The sequence below is a fragment of the Mytilus edulis genome, chromosome 3, assembly GCF_963676685.1.
Source record: "Mytilus edulis chromosome 3, xbMytEdul2.2, whole genome shotgun sequence".
Lineage (NCBI taxonomy): Eukaryota > Metazoa > Mollusca > Bivalvia > Mytilida > Mytilidae > Mytilus > Mytilus edulis.
This window is the reverse complement of record NC_092346.1, coordinates 67,604,363-67,624,406: the sequence shown is the minus strand read 5'-3', so window position 1 is coordinate 67,624,406 and position 20,044 is coordinate 67,604,363. Positions and strand designations below refer to the sequence as shown.

The window sequence follows — 20,044 nt, the reverse complement described above, 5'->3', positions numbered from 1 at the left end:
TTTCAGTTTTGGCGTTATTCAATATATTCTGTAGATCATATCAGTAGTCAAACCTACATGGGATCTTTCCATGTCTTGATTTGGACAATGTTTGTTTTATTTCGTTGGACACTTAAATTCGTGGATAACGTCATCCACGAAAACCACGAAAATTGGTACCCCACGAATAAAAGTACTTTCACAGTATGCAAATTCCGTAATTGAAAATAATTCCAAGTTCAAATAATAGCCTGTTAGTTGTTAACTCACATAGATACATGTATAAAGCTTCTTGTCATACATCAAGAATTCAATCTGAAGTTACACAGTTTTATTACCATTTTTTATTTAAACAAAAGTCAATAACCATATGTACTTGTTCTACAGTAAGAAGTTACAAAAACCAAAAACAAATATATACAGTCTTATGATCCATGCCTGTTTTATATATAACCTGAAAAACAGATGATTTAAGATACTAATTCAGTAGTATTTCTTTTTCCCTTGTTTTTAAAGTTTCAACATTTTTTTCCTTCCTTGCTTTGCTTACTTTATTTATATGCCAACTTGTACTTGATTCTGCAAATTTAGTTCTAGCTTACACAATTAAAAAACCTAAGATATCTGAATGTCATTGTTTTGAAATTTTGAAGCTTGTTAGTAGTTTAAGTTTAGTTGGAATTTGAGTATTAAAGTAATATTAATTGAAAACCAATATATAGCCAATATTATAGATTTGAATTTGTGTTTTATTATATTTCATCAATACAGTATTGCTTTTATTACAATATTATTAATAGCAAAAATATAAATGTACTTTTAAAATTAAATGAATTTTAATTATATCAGAGTTATCATGATTATTTAAATCTTACACAGAAACTCTCTTTTGTTCTCTTGCAATTTCAATACAGTTCCTTTATAGTATACTACTATTCATACAATGGTTTGGCTTGTAATTTGAAAGTTACTTGTTTAGAATTGATATGTTATTTCACTCTATAGTCAGTCAAGATGGTTAGAATGTGGGTTAATGGTTAATCCCTCAAAAGATATTTTTTCCCCATTTTTTGTCTTGTCTAAAAAAGTTATTTAAAAAATACCTTAAAACTTTAATGATGTTTCTTATATGACAAAAGTTAACTATGAGTGAAATGACATCAGTCTTTGTTTTAATGTATAGTGCTAGTGGAAATTCTCTTCTTAGAGTTTATACAAACCTTGAGATAAAGCAACAAAAAAATAAATCATTTTAATTGATTTGACAAGCTTTTTTCTGTTAGAGTTTTCTTTTTTTCTGAATTTGGAATTTATATGCTTTTAATGATAAGAGAATATTAGCACTATACTCTCACAAGTATGTAACTTCCCTCTTTCATTTATTTCTCACAATGGCTTTACAGTACTATCCCACCTCAGCCTACCACTGCTATTATGTCACAATCTAGACCGACACAACAGATGGAGCCACTATCTGAAACAAGTTCAGCAACATCACCAGTGTATGTGCCAACAGGCATGCAGAAAAGGTAACTAAAGCTCTGTGACATTGAAGTTTGAGGATTCTTTATGACATTGGTTATAGATATTGTATTCTGTACTTTATTTCTTGGCTGAGTGATTTTCTACCATAACATGTCCATATTAACTAATCAATGGTGTGAGTTTCAAAGTGCTTTTGATATGTATTTGTAAAATGCAAGATTTAAACAGATTTTCAACAATATGGAATTAATAGGTACTTTAAGAAACTTGCAGAAAAAATGATGTATTGAAAACTGATATATTGTTGAACTTCTAAATTTTCAACAAATGTTAAGGAAATATATTACTGGCAATATGAATGCGAAAATAAACATATACCATTAATGACTTTTTATGAGATCAATAAAAAATATATATTGTCCAAAGGACAATGTATTTTCTGAGGCAAAAGGTAAATAAGATTTTGACAGGATTCAAAAATCAAAGAATTGACAGAGTAAAGTCATTAATTTATTATATAACATATTTAACTGTTTGTTATATGCTAGGAAAAGATTTAATTATAGTGTTATCATTGATTTCAGTGTGCACTAAATGTTTATATTACTCTTATTGTCCTACATCCTAAGGGTCATTATAGTTTGGCATTCCACAAAGTAAGGGTTATCTCAGACCATTATGTGTTTACACTTAATCCATGGAGGTGTTCTAATTGACATTTAGGTTTTATTTGTAGAAATTAATTTGAACTAGCTTTCAGTAACTGGGTGTACACTTAGATTGGTAATTTGTGTTTTCTGTCCTTTTTGTATGTGTTAAGTAAAGTACTCTCCAAGTGATGTTTACAGTTTTTATACCCCCTCTTTGAAAAGTTGTGGTTTACTGGCTTTTTTTACCTGTCTGTCCATCCGTCCAATCTCATGAAACTTCCATTGTATTGACATCATTGTATTGAAATATGTTATTGCTTCATGTCAGAATACTGTACTGTGTGACAGTCATGCAATATTCAGATTCATGGCTCATCAACTTCCTGTTTACAGAGTACTTTAAAAATAAAGCTGGAATTATTGCAAGCATTTATTATTGTGATTTTTAAAGAATTGACAAAAGTGAATTTACCATATTCTAAGCATAATGACTATGAAAGAAATTTCATCAAATTTTCTTGTTTTTGGTTTCATGTCAGCATTTTTCACACTGTAACAGGGTTTTAATTTCATGCCTGAATAACTTCCTCTTTTCCAAATATACTTCGATGTTCTATAATAGATTATGGTCATGTATGAAATTTTTTGTTTCATTTCTCCAGGGAACTACAAATAATAGCTTCCTGAAATTTTTTATCAGACTTCATATCAGCATGCTATAAGATGTGACAAGATTTCAGAATCATTGTGTTTACTAAATACTTATATATGCATATTATTCTTTCACACACACCCCTAGTATGAAAAAAGTCTTGAGAACTGCAAATAACAGTTTTCTGAAATTTATTGTCAGGCTTCATGTTGACATGCTTTACCCTGTGATGATTTTTTTCAGATGCATTTCTTTTCAACTTCCTTATATGAAAGACATAAAGCTAGGGTATCATTTTAACTTGCTTCTGATGTTGTGCCATTAAACCCCAGGTTGAGGGGGATATTTTTTTACAATTTGTATTCATGAGGCCTAGCTTTTATAGCTAACTAAATGTGATGGGTTTTGTTTATTGTTGAATGCCATGAAGTGTTCACATCTTTGTACTTTTTTGTGGTTTAAATTGATAGCTGTCTCATTGTCTATCACATCTCTTTATTTTTCATATTTATGATACATAATGTGAGGTAGACATTGTATCAGAGAAATTCACTTTGGACCATAGCCAATTAAAAAAAGAGTACCCTGAAATCGTATTAGCTGAGAGATATTTGTAATATTGCATGTAGCAATACTTCTATGCATAATACAGATTTCTGAATTCTCAAATACACACATTTATTTATACTTTATGAAAGGTCTAGTATAACATTGAGTGTTGTATGAATAAATAAATTTGTTTGTAAATGTAACTATATATTCATATACCTGTATATTACTTCTGCACTTCAGCCAGTAAAAGTGTTACACAACACAAACCCTGTATCTTTCACTTTACTACACAATTGCACCTGCATGGTTGTACATGCCCTCAAGTTTAAAGTGGTATAAATAACAAAAAGTAGTAGTTTAATATTTTTTAGCTCAACTGGTCCCAATTTTAATGTTTTATTTAATTCTGGTTACAATTGTAAATCTAGGGTCATAAAGAGCGTAAATTTTGATGTTTTGGCCAAGATAATATTGGTTTATTTGGCACTATATAAACCATGACCATCACCAAATATACAGGTTTACAATATAGAAAGTAAAAATTCAACTTCCTCAATGACTGAAGTTTTTTAGATATTGACAAAGCTTCTTTTAAATTATCAAGTTAGTGATACTTTAAGATGATATGGTAGTGATAGTTTGGGTGACATGGAGATATGATAGTAATATTTTAGGTGACATAGTAGACTTGAGGTGACATGGTAGTGATATTTTAGGTGACATGGTGACATGGTAGTGATATTTATCTGACATTGTAGTATGAGATTTATTTGGTGCATTATACTAATACTCGCTGAATGTGCCGGTATCAAATAGACTGAATCTAGAAAGTCTAGAAAGTTACCAATTTTTTGTATTTAATATTTATGAATAAATTTACAGTGTTAAATCAGAGGCTGGTTCTACGGGGAGATCAGAGAAAATGCAGCCATTCAAAAGACCTGCAGCAGGTAAGAAAATGAAATTTGTATTTAATAGAAGATGGAGAACACACTTTCAGATAATATAAAAGCAATTCAAAGTTTAAATTCAACTCTTTAAGGTCCCTGTAGACATTGTCTGATAAAAATTAGTTCCTCTTATTGAAAATTAAACTTAGTAATGTCAGCAAAAAACTAAATTTTTTCATAAAATTTTTTACAATTTCATAATTTGTTGTAGTTAAGCAACATGTTAACATATAGCTCTCTATGTTTCATAAATTCCTGTCAATCAGAGTGGAGTGATCACATAACCAATTTTTACAGTCGTAATTTTTGCCTAAGAATTGATATGTTTGTAAGAAATAACTATCCATAAACATGCTAGGTTCATCCACTTGATACTTTTGGGCATTTCCAAACTTATATAGAGCTGGCCATGGGAACAGTATATCTAACATATATGTTCCTGTGTAGAGGAAAGGATTTTTATAAAGCAAAACTTATTTGTCAAGTTCGTTAAATGTTGTTTTTTGTTTCTTTTACAGTTGTGATGATAAGTTCCGATTTGGATTCTGAGACAGATTTAGATATCCTGATGGAAAAAAAACAGACATCACAAGAAGAAGATGATTTCTTTGATTTTTATGAATAGTGATTTACATATTTGTAGTATCTTCATATATTTATTAATGTTATATTTATACATTTTTAGTATAAAATATTCTAACATATAAAAATTACACACATATCACTGATTTATAGCTAAAATATGTAAGTGTATGTACATTGCTAGAAACAACATTCCTACTGGTCCTAAATCATAATAGTTGTCTTCTTTACCAAGTCCCGAAAGTTGTGTCCCTTGAAGAGTGATGGGGAAGCTATTAAAATTTTTAAAAAACTTTACTTATGATGAATTATTCCAAGTCTTTTTTCCCAAAGCAAGTGTTTTTTATAAATGAGGCCTAGCTAGAAGTTTAACTTGGTTTTGTTTTATCAAGAGACTATTTTATAGAAGCAGGTTGGTGTAATAACAAACAATTATAAATATTATCCTTCGTGTTAACGTTTTAAAAAGCTAGATGTAAAGACTATAATAATACTTGTCTAGAAAGAAACAAGTGTTAATTCATAATGAGTTCTTCCCTCCCTTTCCCCACGGCACATATATGATAAATATCATGATTTTATACACTTTGTAATGGAAAATGTATTACACAGACACAAAATAATATAACAGCATTGTTGTCATTCAACTATATAGAACCTTACAATTTGCTTTATTTAATACTTGAAAATTACAAATTCCACACTTTTCTGTCAATAATTTAGTATTAATTTCTCCTCCTTGTTTTCAAAATCTTGAATTTTCCCTACATTTAAAAATTTGTAAATCTGTTATAATATCTTTTTTTAAGTGGATGCTTCTTTTATTTTAAGGATATTGACTTTTATTGGTTCAGGAATTGACGCATAGCAATTCAGCTTAACCAGATTATTACATCTAGTTCATTTCCTGTTCAATTTGTTAAATATTGTAGTATCCGTCCAATGAACTTGTTGGTCTAGTCTGTGACATTATATCCTTAAATGTATCTTAATTTCCTCTTAATTTATTCTAATAAAACAATTACTAATATTAATTTTTGTACTGTAATAAAATAAAAATGGAACATTTGTTGCTCTTTGTCATTAAAATATTTTGTTTATGTTTGGATTGTTCAATTTTAAAGATGCAAAAGACCTAGGTGAGCAACACAGGCTCTTTAGGGTCTCTTGTTATACCCCCGCTTTGAAAAAAAGGGGGTATACTGTTTTACCTCTGTCTGTCCTTCCGTCAGTCCATCAGTCCGTCCGTCCCATGAATATTTTTCCTCACATTTTTCTCAGGAACTACACTACCAGGATTTCTGATTTCAGTTTCAGGCTTGATATAAGTCAGCTATACCGTGTGATGCGTTTTCAGATTCATCACTCAACAACTTCCTGTTTACCGAACACTTGTTTGATTTTACACATGATAGCCAAGTTGAAAATTTTTCGTCACATTTTTGTCAGGAACTACAATACAAGGATTTCTGAAATTTGGTTTAAGGGTTAATATAAGTCATCTATACCTTGTGATGCGTTTTCAGATTCATCACTCCACAACTTCCTGTTTACCGAACACTTGCATATTTTTACACAATTAATATTATCCACTTGCGGCAGGATATCATCAGTGAGCAGTAGCTCGCAGTTTCACTTGTTTTATCTTGTTTGTCTTAAATAAGTGGTTATTATTTTTATGTCCCATTTATGGGCATTATGTTTTCTGGTCCGTTCCTTCGTTTGTTCGTCCGTCGTACAGCTTCAGGTTAAAGTTTTTGGTCGAGGTAGTTTTTGATGAAGTTGAAGACCAACCAGCTTGAAATTTAGTAAACATGTTCCCTATGATATGATCTTTCTAATTTTAATGCCAAATTAGAGATTTCATCCCATTTTGACGGTCCACTGAACATAGAAAATGATAGTGCGGATGGGGCATCCATGTACTGGGGACACATTCTTGTTTTCAATCTTTTAACAAGAATGTTGATTGTTTGAATAAAAAAGGTTTGGGTATTGCACAGCGTATTATTTTCCTTATCTGTTCATGACACTGCTATATGGAAACTACTTGAACATTTGGCAGCCAATATGAAAGTAAATGGATGTAATTTCATTCACAATTTCAGTAATAGCAGATATAGAATTTGAGCTTGTTTTAGGTAATTTAGACATTGTTGGTCTGATGACCGGCATCTCAAAAGTTCTACCTGGATTAATTGTACAATAGGATACCCTTTTTTCTGAGAAGCTGTTTTTAACAGTTCCATAGTACTAAAATCTGTGATTCAATAAACAGCTGCAAATAGCTAAGCTAGCTTCGTTTATCAGGGAGCACATTATGACCTTGCTTTCCAAATCATTTGCGGTCTTATTTTCTTGTTCAAGTTAGTGGTCATCCTTTTGACAGCTGGGTTGTGCAGTTTGTTGTCTCAACTTCACGGAAAAAAAACAGAATATGAGACCATGGGGTTATAATCAGGCGGAAGTGGCAGCAGCTTTACATTTTAGAGAGAAGAAGACCTGGATGCTTCATAACTAATAGATACCTTATGTAAAGAGACATATGTCCATTGTCCCTGACCTCATTTCATGCTTGAAAAAATAGTTTTGTCATGTTAAATACTCACTTATTATGAGTAATAGCATAACTGTTTTTGATATATAGGTCCTTTGCAAGATCTACAAGTCCATTGAATAGGTTCAACCTGACCTTTACCACATTTCATGCATCAGTAATCAAAGTTAAGTCCATATCTCAGATACTATAAGCAAAATGTCAACTACATTTGGTGTAAATGATTGTAAGGTGTTCATGTAAGACTAGCAGGTTTTATCTGACATTGACCTCATTTTCATCTTTCATTGGTTTAGTTATTGATGTTTGGTATGTTTTTCTGATATTTTAAGCAATAGATCAGCTGTGATTTTGGTGAAAGGGAACTGTTTCACCTCACCTTGAACTTTTTCATGGTTCATTGTACATTGTTATGACTTTGTCTGGTTAGGTTTATTTCTTAGACACTATAAGCAATAAGTCAAAAAATATCCCGTTTATGGATGTTGTTCATGTTGTCCAGTAGGGTTTTATCTGGCCTTGACCTTATTTTGATGATTCAATGGTAAATGTTTAGTTTTCTTAATTTAAAAACGTTTATTTCTCGAATAATTTTAGCAAAAGTCTATAATATTCAATGTGGTATGAAATTCACTCGTGATAAGTGATGAAGGCGAGACATTTCAATGGTTGCACTTTGTTATTATGTGGTTTACTTTTATGACAAAAAAGTCGGTCTATCTGGTTCATGTTTTGTTAGTTGTAAGTTTCTAGCTGCTTTTCTGTAGAGTCGATTGTTGTTGGTTGGTGTTGTTTATTCTACTGCCCAATATTATAATTGACTGCCATTGTCTTTTTTGACATGGTATCACTTATCATATATTCTGATATTGTTGAGTTTGTTGCCGTGTTTTTGTCGTTTGTAATACCTATCTTATTTAGTTATATGCTTGGCACTGAATTTATTGTTGGTCTTTGCTGTGGCTTTAATTATTTAACTGGACAGTTGTCTCATTGGCAATCATACCACATCTTCTTTTTTATATAAGCTTTATATGGAACTAGAGTAACACTGCCATATGTTTCCTGTGTTATATTCCGTGTGGGTTGTCAAGTATATTAGGAAAAGATTTTGGGTGGCTTCACCCATGACAAGATAAAAAAAAGACATAATTCGAATATCAAAGAATATGTATTACTTTAAGTTAACATCAAAGTCAGGATAGCATGAGTAGTCGAATCTATACTCAGTTATACTTTTAGAAAATCTCTACCGTATGTTGGCAAAGAAACAAATGCTTGAGTTTCCCATTAATTGTTCATAAAACTGGTTAAACTATCTTATAAAGTCTGAAATTTGAAAATGGCTATTGAACCGGGAGAACTCAATCATAAATCATAAAACGTGCATTCGGAGTATATTTATATCACAGTTGGTACGATATAACAGGGTTTTCATATCATATTGTCTTTGATTGAGGCCTGGGTTTGTACTTACATGAGCAAGACGACGTTTGTCATGTATGTGTAGCAGGATCAGCTAAACCTAACAGATCGTCCGTTTTTTGATGGGGTTCGTGATGCTCATTGTTTTAATTTTGTGTTATATGTACTGTTGTGTGTCTGTTTGTCTTTCCTTTTTTAGCCATGGCGTTATCAGTTTAATTTCGAATTACGAGTTGGAATGTCCTTTTGGTATCTATTGTTTGTGTTTTGTTATTATGAACAAGCCTGCCTCAAATGAGATATAACAAAGAAGTCCTAAACTATTCGTGAATGGTAGTTGATTTCATTCTCTCGTATTTATAAAAGCCATCGAATTGGACTTGAATTAAAATTGAGAATGGAAATGGGGAATGTGTTAAAGCGAAAACGACCCGACCATAGAGCAGACAACAGCCGAAAGCCACCGATGGGTCTTCAATGTAGCAAGAAACTCCCGCACCTGGAGGCGTCCTTCAGCTGAAAAGCTGCTTTAGTACATGAGTGCTTTATAGGATATTCATTACGCTTAGTACTGGACAACATTTTCACTATTGTGGTAAAGAGTATAGGTCGGTTATCTGATACATCTAAACATAATTACAATATTGTGATAATTGTCGCCGGCACTTTCAAGAAAATATGCATTTGTATTTTGGTTAAAGTTTCATATGAAAAAAACAATTGTCCACTTTCCAGGTCAGTTTAACTTTGCTATCCTGCTAATTCAATAAGTGTCAAAAATATCTGGTTTGTAAGTTTACATCTGGCATCAGATTTCAAAAGTAGATAATACGCTTCAAGATGCATCCACCCAGAAACAGTGGCAAGTGTTAGTTTAAACATCTGGGCCGATCTTGTATGTTAGTGTCTAGTATGTAACATGTATACGAGTATATATGTCAAACTCGTCTTGCCCCTGTGCACAAAAATGATTCGAGATAGTTATGTTTTTTTTTATCTTGATTGCAAACTTTAACGCAAACAATACATTTCATTTCACACAGCTTATAATCACTCGACTTTAGTATGACAAATTCATTCATTGTCACATGAATATCCTCTAAAACTAATTATAGGAATATGACTTACACGTATTTTGTAGGGTAGTTTTTATTTTTTATAATACATCTTTTTTAAAGATGATGAATGAATAGCGTGAGAAACAGTAACTTTTTGTAAATCTCACATCCACACAACATGATACAGGACTAAAACTACGTCATGTACCTACTTACAGTAGATAATATACTTGTCTTAATGTGATTCATAAAAAAATATGTGTGCAGATTCGGGACTTCTACTTCCGTGCGAATAAATATGTTTGTATTTCCTATTGTTAATAAGATGAGGATATAAAGACTAAGATGTAAAGGAAACAGTGAATTAAAGCTTATACGATAGTGATACGACGACAACCTATAGTCTAATACTAACAGCTATCGACAAAAACAAAATAAAAACATTAGAAAGTGATAAAAATGAGGAAAATATACATTTTAGATTATACTGTTGATGTTGACTGTAATCCAGTTTTACTAGCAACGTTTGTTTGCATTTTGTTGGTTTTATTATGGCAACGTGTTACAAGTAGAATTAACTCTTTACCCGGACCACACCGATGGCCTGTTTTAGGCAACATACCTGCACTGGCTGGTTCTCAAAGTCTTTACAAAAGATTACTGGAGTTAAGAAAAGACTATGGTGACATTATTCAATTACGAATGGGACCTTCCATGAATCTTGTGGTAGTTTTTAGTCAAGATTTGATTAAAGAGTTGCTTGTAGATAATGCAGACAAAACAGAATTCAGACCTAATTGGCTGTATGTTCCAGACACAATGTTTAACAAAACAGGTACTACAATTATATTATTTCATTTTCAAATTTACATTGAAGACCAGTTAATATAGCAACATTCGAACAGCAGCTGAATACAGAACGTCTTAGAATATATATAACGCCCAACTGGGAAAGCATTTCTAAATATGTTTCCGCGCCCAGTTAATACGATATACAGATATTTCAGAGATGGTCTTTTCTTTTAGGCTTCATGAATGGGTGATGTTAATAAAAGACATTACTATAGTATTAATGAATGGGTATTTTTATAATGGCCCTGTTATATGTCCAAGGTCTGTAATAATGGTCGAGGAAGTCTGTAATGGCCCGAGGCAACGCCGAGGGCCATTACAGACAACCGAGGCCATTATTACTGACCAAGGACATATAACAGGGCCATTATAAAAACACCCATTTCTTAATACATTTATTAACCAACTGAAAAAAGTGTATGTGTTGCTGCAAACTTGATGTACTCTCTTACTCTTTTAATGACAGTTTAGTTTGAAAAAAAAATAATGTGCACTTCACCATGATCAAGCTTTAAATATACCGAATATCCAAGATATTAGGTTGAAAGAAGTTATGTGTTGAAAAACAGGATGAACAGTGATCCCTTTATATGCCTCTTTAAATGTTTGTTGCTGGTTACTAAATTAAATAAAATACAAAAAGATATACTCTTTACAGTTTAATTTTATTAACTTTATTAAAAACCCTAACTGGGCTTAATACAGACAAGCTGGGCATTACTACAGGGCCATTACAGAAAAACAGGGCCATTACAGAAATAACAGGGCCATTACAGAAAAACAGGGCCATTACAGAAAAACAGGGCCATTACAGAAAAAAACAGGGCCATTACAGAAAAACAGGACCATTACAGAAAATATGTTATTTTTAATAACCAGTCATTTTTGGCAATAATGTACTTAGTTGGTTAATAATTACAGATAACCGACCGTCCTGAAGATTCCTTGCACAGGGTAAGGGTAATGACAAGTCATCCAATCAGTATCACTTCGCCGCTGTCTATTACACAATAGTATGTTCTAGACGGGCAACATGATCAGTTCTCTGGTGCATTGTTTCTTCGACAGTTTTCTTCTTGGTAAAGTAGAAATGTATATAAAAATGCATGATTTTTAGATAAATACAACTTAAAAAATTAAATACTAGGAAATGTAGAAACCAATAACAAGGCATATAGTAACAACTAAGTCAATATATAGTAATACTGAATCATGTATGTTGTAGGAATAATTTGGAGCAATGGAAAACACTGGACTCACCTCCGTAAATTCGCTATTCACGCATTAAAAGACTTAGGGGCAGAGAAATCCAATCTTGAGCAGAACATTCAAGTGGAAACAAACTACTTAATATCTGCTATGTGTAAAGAAAATAATGTACAGATGGATAAACTTCTTCCTAAAGCAGTTTCAAATATCATTTCAAATATAGTTTTTGGTTCCAGGTATGTATTTGATTTTTGGGAAACTTAGTGGTCAAAACGATAAATTATGTTTTAAGTATGTCGTTTTCTGTGCAACATCCACACTCTTGTAATTTGTTGAGAAGATTTGATAACTATTTGCCAATTTTGAGTAACAAAAGCGAATGTCAACTTGCAACGTAAAATAGGGGGGGGCAAGGGGGGTCCCAATAACAGCAAAACAGCAAATTGATTTGGCTTATAACAGATAACAAGGAATTAAAATGGACAAAAACAGATAACAGTAAATGAGATATTAAAATAAGTCGGGTCATTGACAGATCCAGTATTTCTTATTACGGGTATAAATTCTTTGTAATGAATTCCCTTTTCTATGAACATGTTCTTAAAATTATGTATCTAGAATGTGTTTACTACTCAGTATATTTTTATACGCTCGTTTACGGGACGTAAATATGGAATACTGTTGTCCGCGCGTCTGTCGTCAACATGTCAAACATTAACTTCAACACTCTTTAACCAATTTGCATAAAACTTTGGAAAAATGTTTATATCTATTGACGTGAGCTCCCCTTGGTTTTTTTTTTTTTTTATAAATTCAGATTTAAAGTTTTTGAGTAATGGGATTTTATTTAATAAAAATGTTTTTTTTTTTCAGTTTTCTGATCATATATCAAAAATCCTTTCACAAATTTGCACGGAATTTTGGTGAATTGTTTAATGTATTGACATGAGCTCCCTTTCTATTTTTATAAATTTTAGATTTTACGTTATAGCTATTGTTGTAAGCGCCCTTTCTATTTTCATTAATTTTAGATTTTATGTTATTGAGTTGAGGGGTTCTATTCATTAAAAAAGGGTTTTTTTTCCCAGTTTTCGGACAATAACTCAAAAATCTTTTCAGCAGTTCTCATGAAACTTTGGTGTATTGTTTATATATATTAATATATATAGTAGGTGAACAATTGCTTGAAGACAAAACAAATCTTTGTTTGTAATGAGCTATGCGCAGCGTCGGAACCCAGTACATGGTTGGAACTTTCATTGTACAATGTGTTTGGTTCTGCTTGAAAAGAATAACAGAGCTGAGTCAATGTACCATATTATATAAAAGGTTAACTGTTTGTAAAGACCTAGTCCTTAATTGAGATGCTTGTCAGATATTCCTGCCCATATGTTTTCCTTTTTGTCATATTAAGAATTGTTCTAATTTAATATGTTGGTACGGGAACCAAGGAACATTATCCTCATACAAAAAAATAAGATAATTCTAAATACATGTTCCAAAAAATGGAATTTATTAATGTGAAAGGATATACTGGAATTGCCCTGGACCTCACTTCTGTGATGGGTATATGTTAATGGAATCCTTCTCCGAATACGGGACCAACTTATCAGTAGTGGTAGACCCTAATGTCAAATGATCTTCAATTTCTACCGAAAATTTGCTGTAAAAAAATGCTAACATTCCAATTTTCAATAACAGTTAACAACAAATACATTATCACAATAACAGATAACAAAAAAAGTAAAAACCCAATAACAGCTAACAAAGAATAAGATAATAACAGCTAACAGCAAATATATTTTCAGAATAACAGATAACAAAGAATTAAATTGCCCCATAACAGCATAACAGTTACACCCCTTGCCCCCCCTCTAAAATTACTAACGAAGACAGAGGAAAACATTTATGCGTCGTTATTTGTTCTGACAAAGGTTTGTAAATGAACGAAATGGAATGTAAGCACTTTTCATTAGGACACATATCATATTTTTTTACATATAAAAACCATGAAATACTGCATTATAAGAGCTCTTTGTGACTAAACAATTGATATTTACTCGTTTGTCTTCGTAGGTTTGAATACAACGACCCTGACTTTGAAATGATCCTTAATGTACTGGATTATATCTTTAAACATGCTGGCCTCCATCTTCCGGAAAATTTCATGCCAATTTTAGCAAATATAATGCCGAATTCTGAGGTAAGATTATGCTTCGTTTAAATACTTCATATGAAGCTATGTAACTAACTATATTTAAGATTACCAAACAGAAACATGATTATAACTGCTTATAAGGCCAATGTTATCTGAAAGTAGTTATCAAAGGTACCAGGATTATAATTTAGTACGCCAGACGCGCGTTTCGTATACACAAGACTCATCAGTGACGCTCATATCACTGAAATAATTATTAAGCCAAACAAGTTAAAAGTTGAAGAGCATTGATGATCCAAAATTCCAAAATGTTGTGCCAAATAACGCTAAGGTAATCTATGCCTGGGATAAGAAAATCCTTAGTTTTTCGAAAAAAATCGAAGTTTTGTAAACAGGAAATTTGTATAAAATGACCACATTATTGATATTCATGTCAACACCGAAGTGTTGACTACTGGGCTAGTGATACCCTCGGGGACGAAACGTGCACCAGCAGTGGTATCGACCCATGCAGTGGTGTAAATAGTTATCAAAGGTACCTGGATCATAATTTATCACGCCAGACTCGTGTTTCGTCTACATAAGGCTCATCAGTGAGGTTCATATCAAAATATTTCTTAAGCCAAACAAGTAAAAAGTTGAAGAGCATTGAGGATCCACAATTCCAAAAAGTTGTGCCAAATACGGCTAAGGTAATCTATGCCTGGGATAAGAAAATCCTTAGCTTTTCGAAAAAAAAACAGGAAATTTGCATAAAATGACCACATTATTGAGAAAGAATAAAAAAAAATCCTTAATTAACAATTAGAAATTAACGATAAGTGTAACTACTGATTTATGAGACACTTTTTTGAAATGACATTCTGATTGCAATAATATAATTGTTATTACTGTCTCAGGCTAGATGTTGTTTCGAAGAGAAGGAAAAGATAGACGACTATGTGAAATTGCAGATAGAAAAACACAAAGAGAACTATAATCCATCTGAAACAAGGGATTTTATAGACATTTACCTCCATCATCTGAACAATGCAAATGAAAGCAACATACCAGGTAAACGATTTTACTAATAATTCACACCAGAACGCACGGATAAAGTTTTGAGGAAAAAGAGGTAGATGATACAAAAGATATAATTACTATATGTTTTAAAGAAAAAGAAAAAACAACAACATTATAAACGTATAGATCAAATAATTTGAATATTTTAACAGCTCATTAGAAACCAATTCATGTAAATTAGAAAATACAAACTGTACCACGTTGTTTGAATTTACATGTATGTTAAAGTTGTAACTGGGTAAAGGAAATCCCAGGATGCAGCTCTTTGAATAACCATCCTCCTTTTACAGCTATCAATATGTCGCAAATTATATTATGTATCTATAAAATATCAGAATATGGCAATGACCAGAAAAGAAGTTATACAATATTTTTTGTTTTTGATTAATATTTGTTTGTTTCTCTAGGTTCTTTTTAAATATGTATGAAAGCTATATATACGTGAAGATAACTGGTTTATTTGATTTCAGATAAAAGTTTATTCCATATGATATTTGACCTATTTGCTGCTGGATCAGAGACAACATCAACAACATTATTGTGGATTATTTTGTATCTTATTAAATACCCAAGTGTGCAAGACCTCTGTAGGACAGAAATTACAACGGTAGGGTATATAATAATTTAAAGATATACTACTGAAATTGTCCTCAAATGTTGTCATATGACATTTGCCATAAAAAGGCATGTTCTGTGTCTGACACCTAAGCTGCATTTTATATCTCTGTTGATCTTTCCCCTCAAATTTCCATTGTTGTGTAAGATACTAGAATATTCAATTGTATCATAAAAATGTGTCGGTGAATTGTATCTATATATAACAATGTCAAAAAATAATCTGCCATGTACAGTATCCTGTTTGAATTTAATTTCCTTTTTTGCTTTAAAAAATCATTTTTAACCACAATTAGTTTGAGAATAGAATGAAACAATAAAAGTTGTCAGTTTAAAGTAAAAATAAATCTGTTTTATATATAAAGAATAGGTCCTATGTATGTTTTCCCTCCATTTACGCTATTACGTATGATAAAAAACAGAAACAAGTAATCACAACTTAGATAGACGTCCTATCCTGTTTCAATTTATAAAGCTAAAAATATTGATAAAAACTTTGTTTGTAGGTTGCAGGTCTGAGACAAGTGTCTTATGCAGATAAAGATAAAATGCCCTACACTTTAGCTGTTATAGACGAGGTGCAAAGAATAGCTAGCATTGGTAAATAATATATATTATATACATAAAACAAAGATACATTAACTTTTAGCAAACTGTACTATTGACAAAAATTTCCGATTTGGAGAATGTAGATAACTCCAAAATGAAAGACAAAAACAGCAAATAGTTTTTCGAATTCCTCTCATTGACAAAATTTGCTGACAAGAATGATCTCTATAATGACCACGGCGGTACGGTATAATCGGAATCCTGATTATGATACTGAAAGGACCATCCGAATACGAATTCGAGTACGGTACGGTAAAAGGTATTGACATAGCATGAGCGTGGTGTTTTTTTTTCTCACAAAATGGCTGTTTTTTAAACTGTGTAAAAATATGTCTAGTACGAACAAATTTACAATAAGCGAACAGGATCCGTGCTTATTAATCAAAGATAACAAGTAAAATTCTTACTGATATCAGATGGTTTAATTTGACTAAAGGGTCGATTGAGGATTAATTTTTTAAATGTTTACAGGCCCTATTGGTTTACCAAGAGCTTGCATGGAAGACGTGAGCATATCTGGTAAAATTATTCCTAAGCACTCTGTCATCATACCACATTTTATGTCAGCACATTATGATGAAAAATACTGGGAAAATCCCACAGAATTTCAACCAGAAAGATTTTTAACAGATGATGGAAAACATATCAAACATCACAAAGCATTTCATCCATTTTCTGTTGGTACGTATTTTATGCCATGATAGCATGTACATTTTTCTTCACTATAAGAGACAAAAATATACAAATCACTTGTTAAGTTTGGCTGTTTTTATCTAACAGTTCTACCAGTAACTTACATTTTGATATGCGAAGAATGAATGAAAAATCTATGAAAATAGCAAAGTTAACAAAAGAAAAGGATTACTAAATATAGAAACATTAAATGAATAATTTGTTTTACATTTGTCTTTTTAATAACATGCGATTATTTCTTTTTGAAGGATCAAGGACATGCATAGGAAAGAATGTTGCAGAAATGGAACTGTTTCTTTTCACGACAACTTTAATTCAACGTTGTAGACTCCAGCATGCCACGCCATACGAGCCATTAGATATGGAGGGTGTCCAGTCTGGTATAACTCTCCTCCCGAAGCCATACAAAGTTCGCATCAGAGATCGATCATGTTCCGTGGGAGTAGAAAGACAAATATCTATTTACTGATGGAAAAAAGAACAACGGAAGAAATGTTCCCAGTATCGACCGGTGCTTACATGACACCAACCATAAGACCAGATAAATAATACGTCTGGTTGCCATACGTGTGTGATACATAATGCGACTGTTGTTTAACTGTCATAACATCTAAACTGATGCAAAACGATTTGATTTGACCTTTTATAAACTTATATTGTATTATATATACAGAGATCAAGTCATAGCTAAAACTATCATTCCATTTGTCCAGTCACGTTTCAATCATTACAGCTGAACGAACGTTCCATGTCAGCTACTGTTTACACGCCTGTCACATGATGTACCTTGTACAGCTCGTAAGCTAGGATGTACAACATATTTGTCTGTGAAAAATAAATACCATACAGTAAAGTCGCATATGTCTGCATGCACTCTTAAACCAAGTGTGATTGTTTGTGAATATATGTTTTCAAATCCTGTATCTGTGGAGTTGGATAATAGACCTGCTGTTAAACTTTTTGACACGACTGTCTGTAATCCTTTCCGACAATGTCGTCTACCTTTTTTTCGGTTAGTTACATCGACATGGTTAGTCGGCTACCATGGCCTTGAAAATAGCCGTCATTAATTAATATTCAACTTGTTCAACAAAACACCACGTGATACTAGACTGGCTACTTACCACAACATCGCAATAACTCATCGACAACTATAGAAGCAGTTTTGTGTAGGCAGCAAATCATAATCTATACGTTAAACTCACAGTCCAACTTATATAGCCATTATATAACATACTGGCTCTCAGTACTGGCTTAACAGTAACAATCATTTATAGCGTTTTATCGAGAATACTAGATATAACCATTACTAACTGTGTGTAAAATGATAAATTGGACGAGGAATGTTCTTGTTACATGTCGAATAAATTGATATTAGATGAAATTGATCTTTTAGGTCACATTTGTTCGTATAGCTCCAAACTTTTGTGAGTATTTATACCCCCTTGGCTTTTAAATGTAAATATTTTAGCGTTCCTAATGATGGTAATTCAAGAAAAGCTCACCAGACGTGCACACTTTATAAAGTGGTGTTTTCATTGAGAATGTACTGAACTCGTTTCAATGTTTTGTAGATCCTTGTAGTCTAAGATCCCAGTGTTGCTACTTAAAACGATTTTTCGCGTATGGGAACGTACTTCTTAAGAAAAGAACATTTTATTTCTAAGAAAAAAAGGCAGAGGAGGATTTTGTCAGCAGAGCGTTCATTTTCACCTGTTGCTATTGAATAATTTCTATTCACTTTTTACTGGGTATGGTGTGTTACATTTTAATGTTGTGTCGTTGTTCTCTTATATTTAATGTGTTTCCCTCAGTTTTAGATTGTTACCCCGATTTAGTTTTTTGTCCATGGATTTATGAGTTTTGAACAACGGTATACTACTGTTACCTTTATTTACATAACTAAAACATAACATTTGTGCGCAGAATATTCAATTTCAACTGTTTGAGACAAAAAAAAATTCAGTTCTGACCAGTTAAAAATGTCTTTGCCCCATCCCACTATATCAAATGGCAATTTTTTGTTTTAAATATCTTTAACGTGTATAGATGTATTTTTTTTTATTATGACGGGATGATTTGTTTTTATTATTTTAATCCATTTAAACGTTACATAATCGTTATCCGGAATTAAGAACACAAATTATGCAATACTGCTTCTTGTAACAGGATAGGCAGTACAAATTAAGTTCAACTTGGTGGTATATCGTAAACGTTAGTTCCTGTTACGAAAAACCCATTGACAAAAATAAAACAGTGTATGTGAAAAGTCCTCGACCCCATGTGTCGAGTTTATTGGAAAAAGACACACATAGTTATATAAAGACAAACTACAGTAGAACAGATAAAAGGGAAAACGAGGATATGACAAAACTAATAAAATCCTGTTGTTTTGAAGTCCTTTGATCTGTTTATACAAACAACAACTTTTCTAAAAATTAATTGGAAATCAACTATATAAACCAATATGTATTGATAACATAGAAGGATATGGTAAACAATTAATTCATTTAGATTTATTAGAAGATTACATATTGGTTCAGTGGAGTTTCTAGTATACCAGAAAATCGATGCCATATCTTCTCGCCCAACGTCCGAATCATAGTTGTCGGACCTCTGTTTTGATTGCCGAGTTTATAAGCTTCGATCCTTGCTTGGAAGTTCCTTCTCATCATTTGTTAAACGTATGAATGGTATCATGTGAAAGCAACAGGATGTGTGATTTCAAGCGATCAGTTAAAGCAAAAAATTAAAAAGTATTTCAGAAATACTATGTTTGCTTAAAGTAAATTTTTTTTTTAAATATCTCAAAAGCATTTTAATATGACATTTGAGCATCATGCATCAGAATTTCTAGGACAATTTAATCATCTTTCATTGAAGAAGAGGATCTTTTCCATTAGCGTAAATTGCCAGTTAACCATTAGCACCTGAAAATTTCATCAGGAGAATAGAC

The 20,044-nt window shown here is 32.0% G+C and overlaps 2 protein-coding genes across 9 annotated transcripts in view; both read left to right on the top strand.

The window, feature by feature from the left end:
* LOC139517222 (centrosomal protein kizuna-like) overlaps positions 1 to 5,918 on the top strand; it is a 31,740-nt gene extending 25,822 nt beyond the window's left edge. For 6 of the 8 annotated variants that reach the window (XM_071307997.1, XM_071307996.1, XM_071307995.1 and 3 more), the window contains 3 exons: positions 1,383 to 1,508; positions 4,201 to 4,268; positions 4,787 to 5,918. In XM_071307997.1, the coding sequence (XP_071164098.1) occupies positions 1,383 to 1,508; positions 4,201 to 4,268; positions 4,787 to 4,893 (301 nt within the window). In that variant the 3' untranslated portion in view covers positions 4,894 to 5,918. The remainder of the gene's footprint in view (positions 1 to 1,382; positions 1,509 to 4,200; positions 4,269 to 4,786) is intronic. The other 2 variants (XM_071307998.1, XM_071308001.1) reach the window with 1 other exon arrangement.
* A 4,028-nt stretch (positions 5,919 to 9,946) lies between these two features.
* LOC139517203 (cytochrome P450 2B5-like) lies at positions 9,947 to 18,459 on the top strand. The gene is made up of 8 exons (XM_071307928.1): positions 9,947 to 10,725; positions 11,968 to 12,187; positions 14,028 to 14,154; positions 15,009 to 15,162; positions 15,642 to 15,778; positions 16,293 to 16,386; positions 16,867 to 17,076; positions 17,337 to 18,459. Exons 1-8 carry the CDS (start codon positions 10,350 to 10,352, stop codon positions 17,555 to 17,557), a joined length of 1,539 nt encoding a protein of 512 aa, XP_071164029.1. The 5' UTR covers positions 9,947 to 10,349; the 3' UTR covers positions 17,558 to 18,459.
* The last annotated feature ends 1,585 nt before the right edge of the window (positions 18,460 to 20,044 follow it).

Bases quoted from the DNA above. Each gene is read 5' to 3' on its own strand.
- LOC139517203 (XM_071307928.1), top strand. From the start codon at position 10,350: ATGAGGAAAATATACATTTTAGATTATACTGTTGATGTTGACTGTAAT. The intron at 12,188-14,027 runs GTATGTATTTGA...TTGTCTTCGTAG, and splicing joins AATATAGTTTTTGGTTCCAG to GTTTGAATACAACGACCCTG. The intron at 15,163-15,641 runs GTAAACGATTTT...ATTTGATTTCAG, and splicing joins AAATGAAAGCAACATACCAG to ATAAAAGTTTATTCCATATG.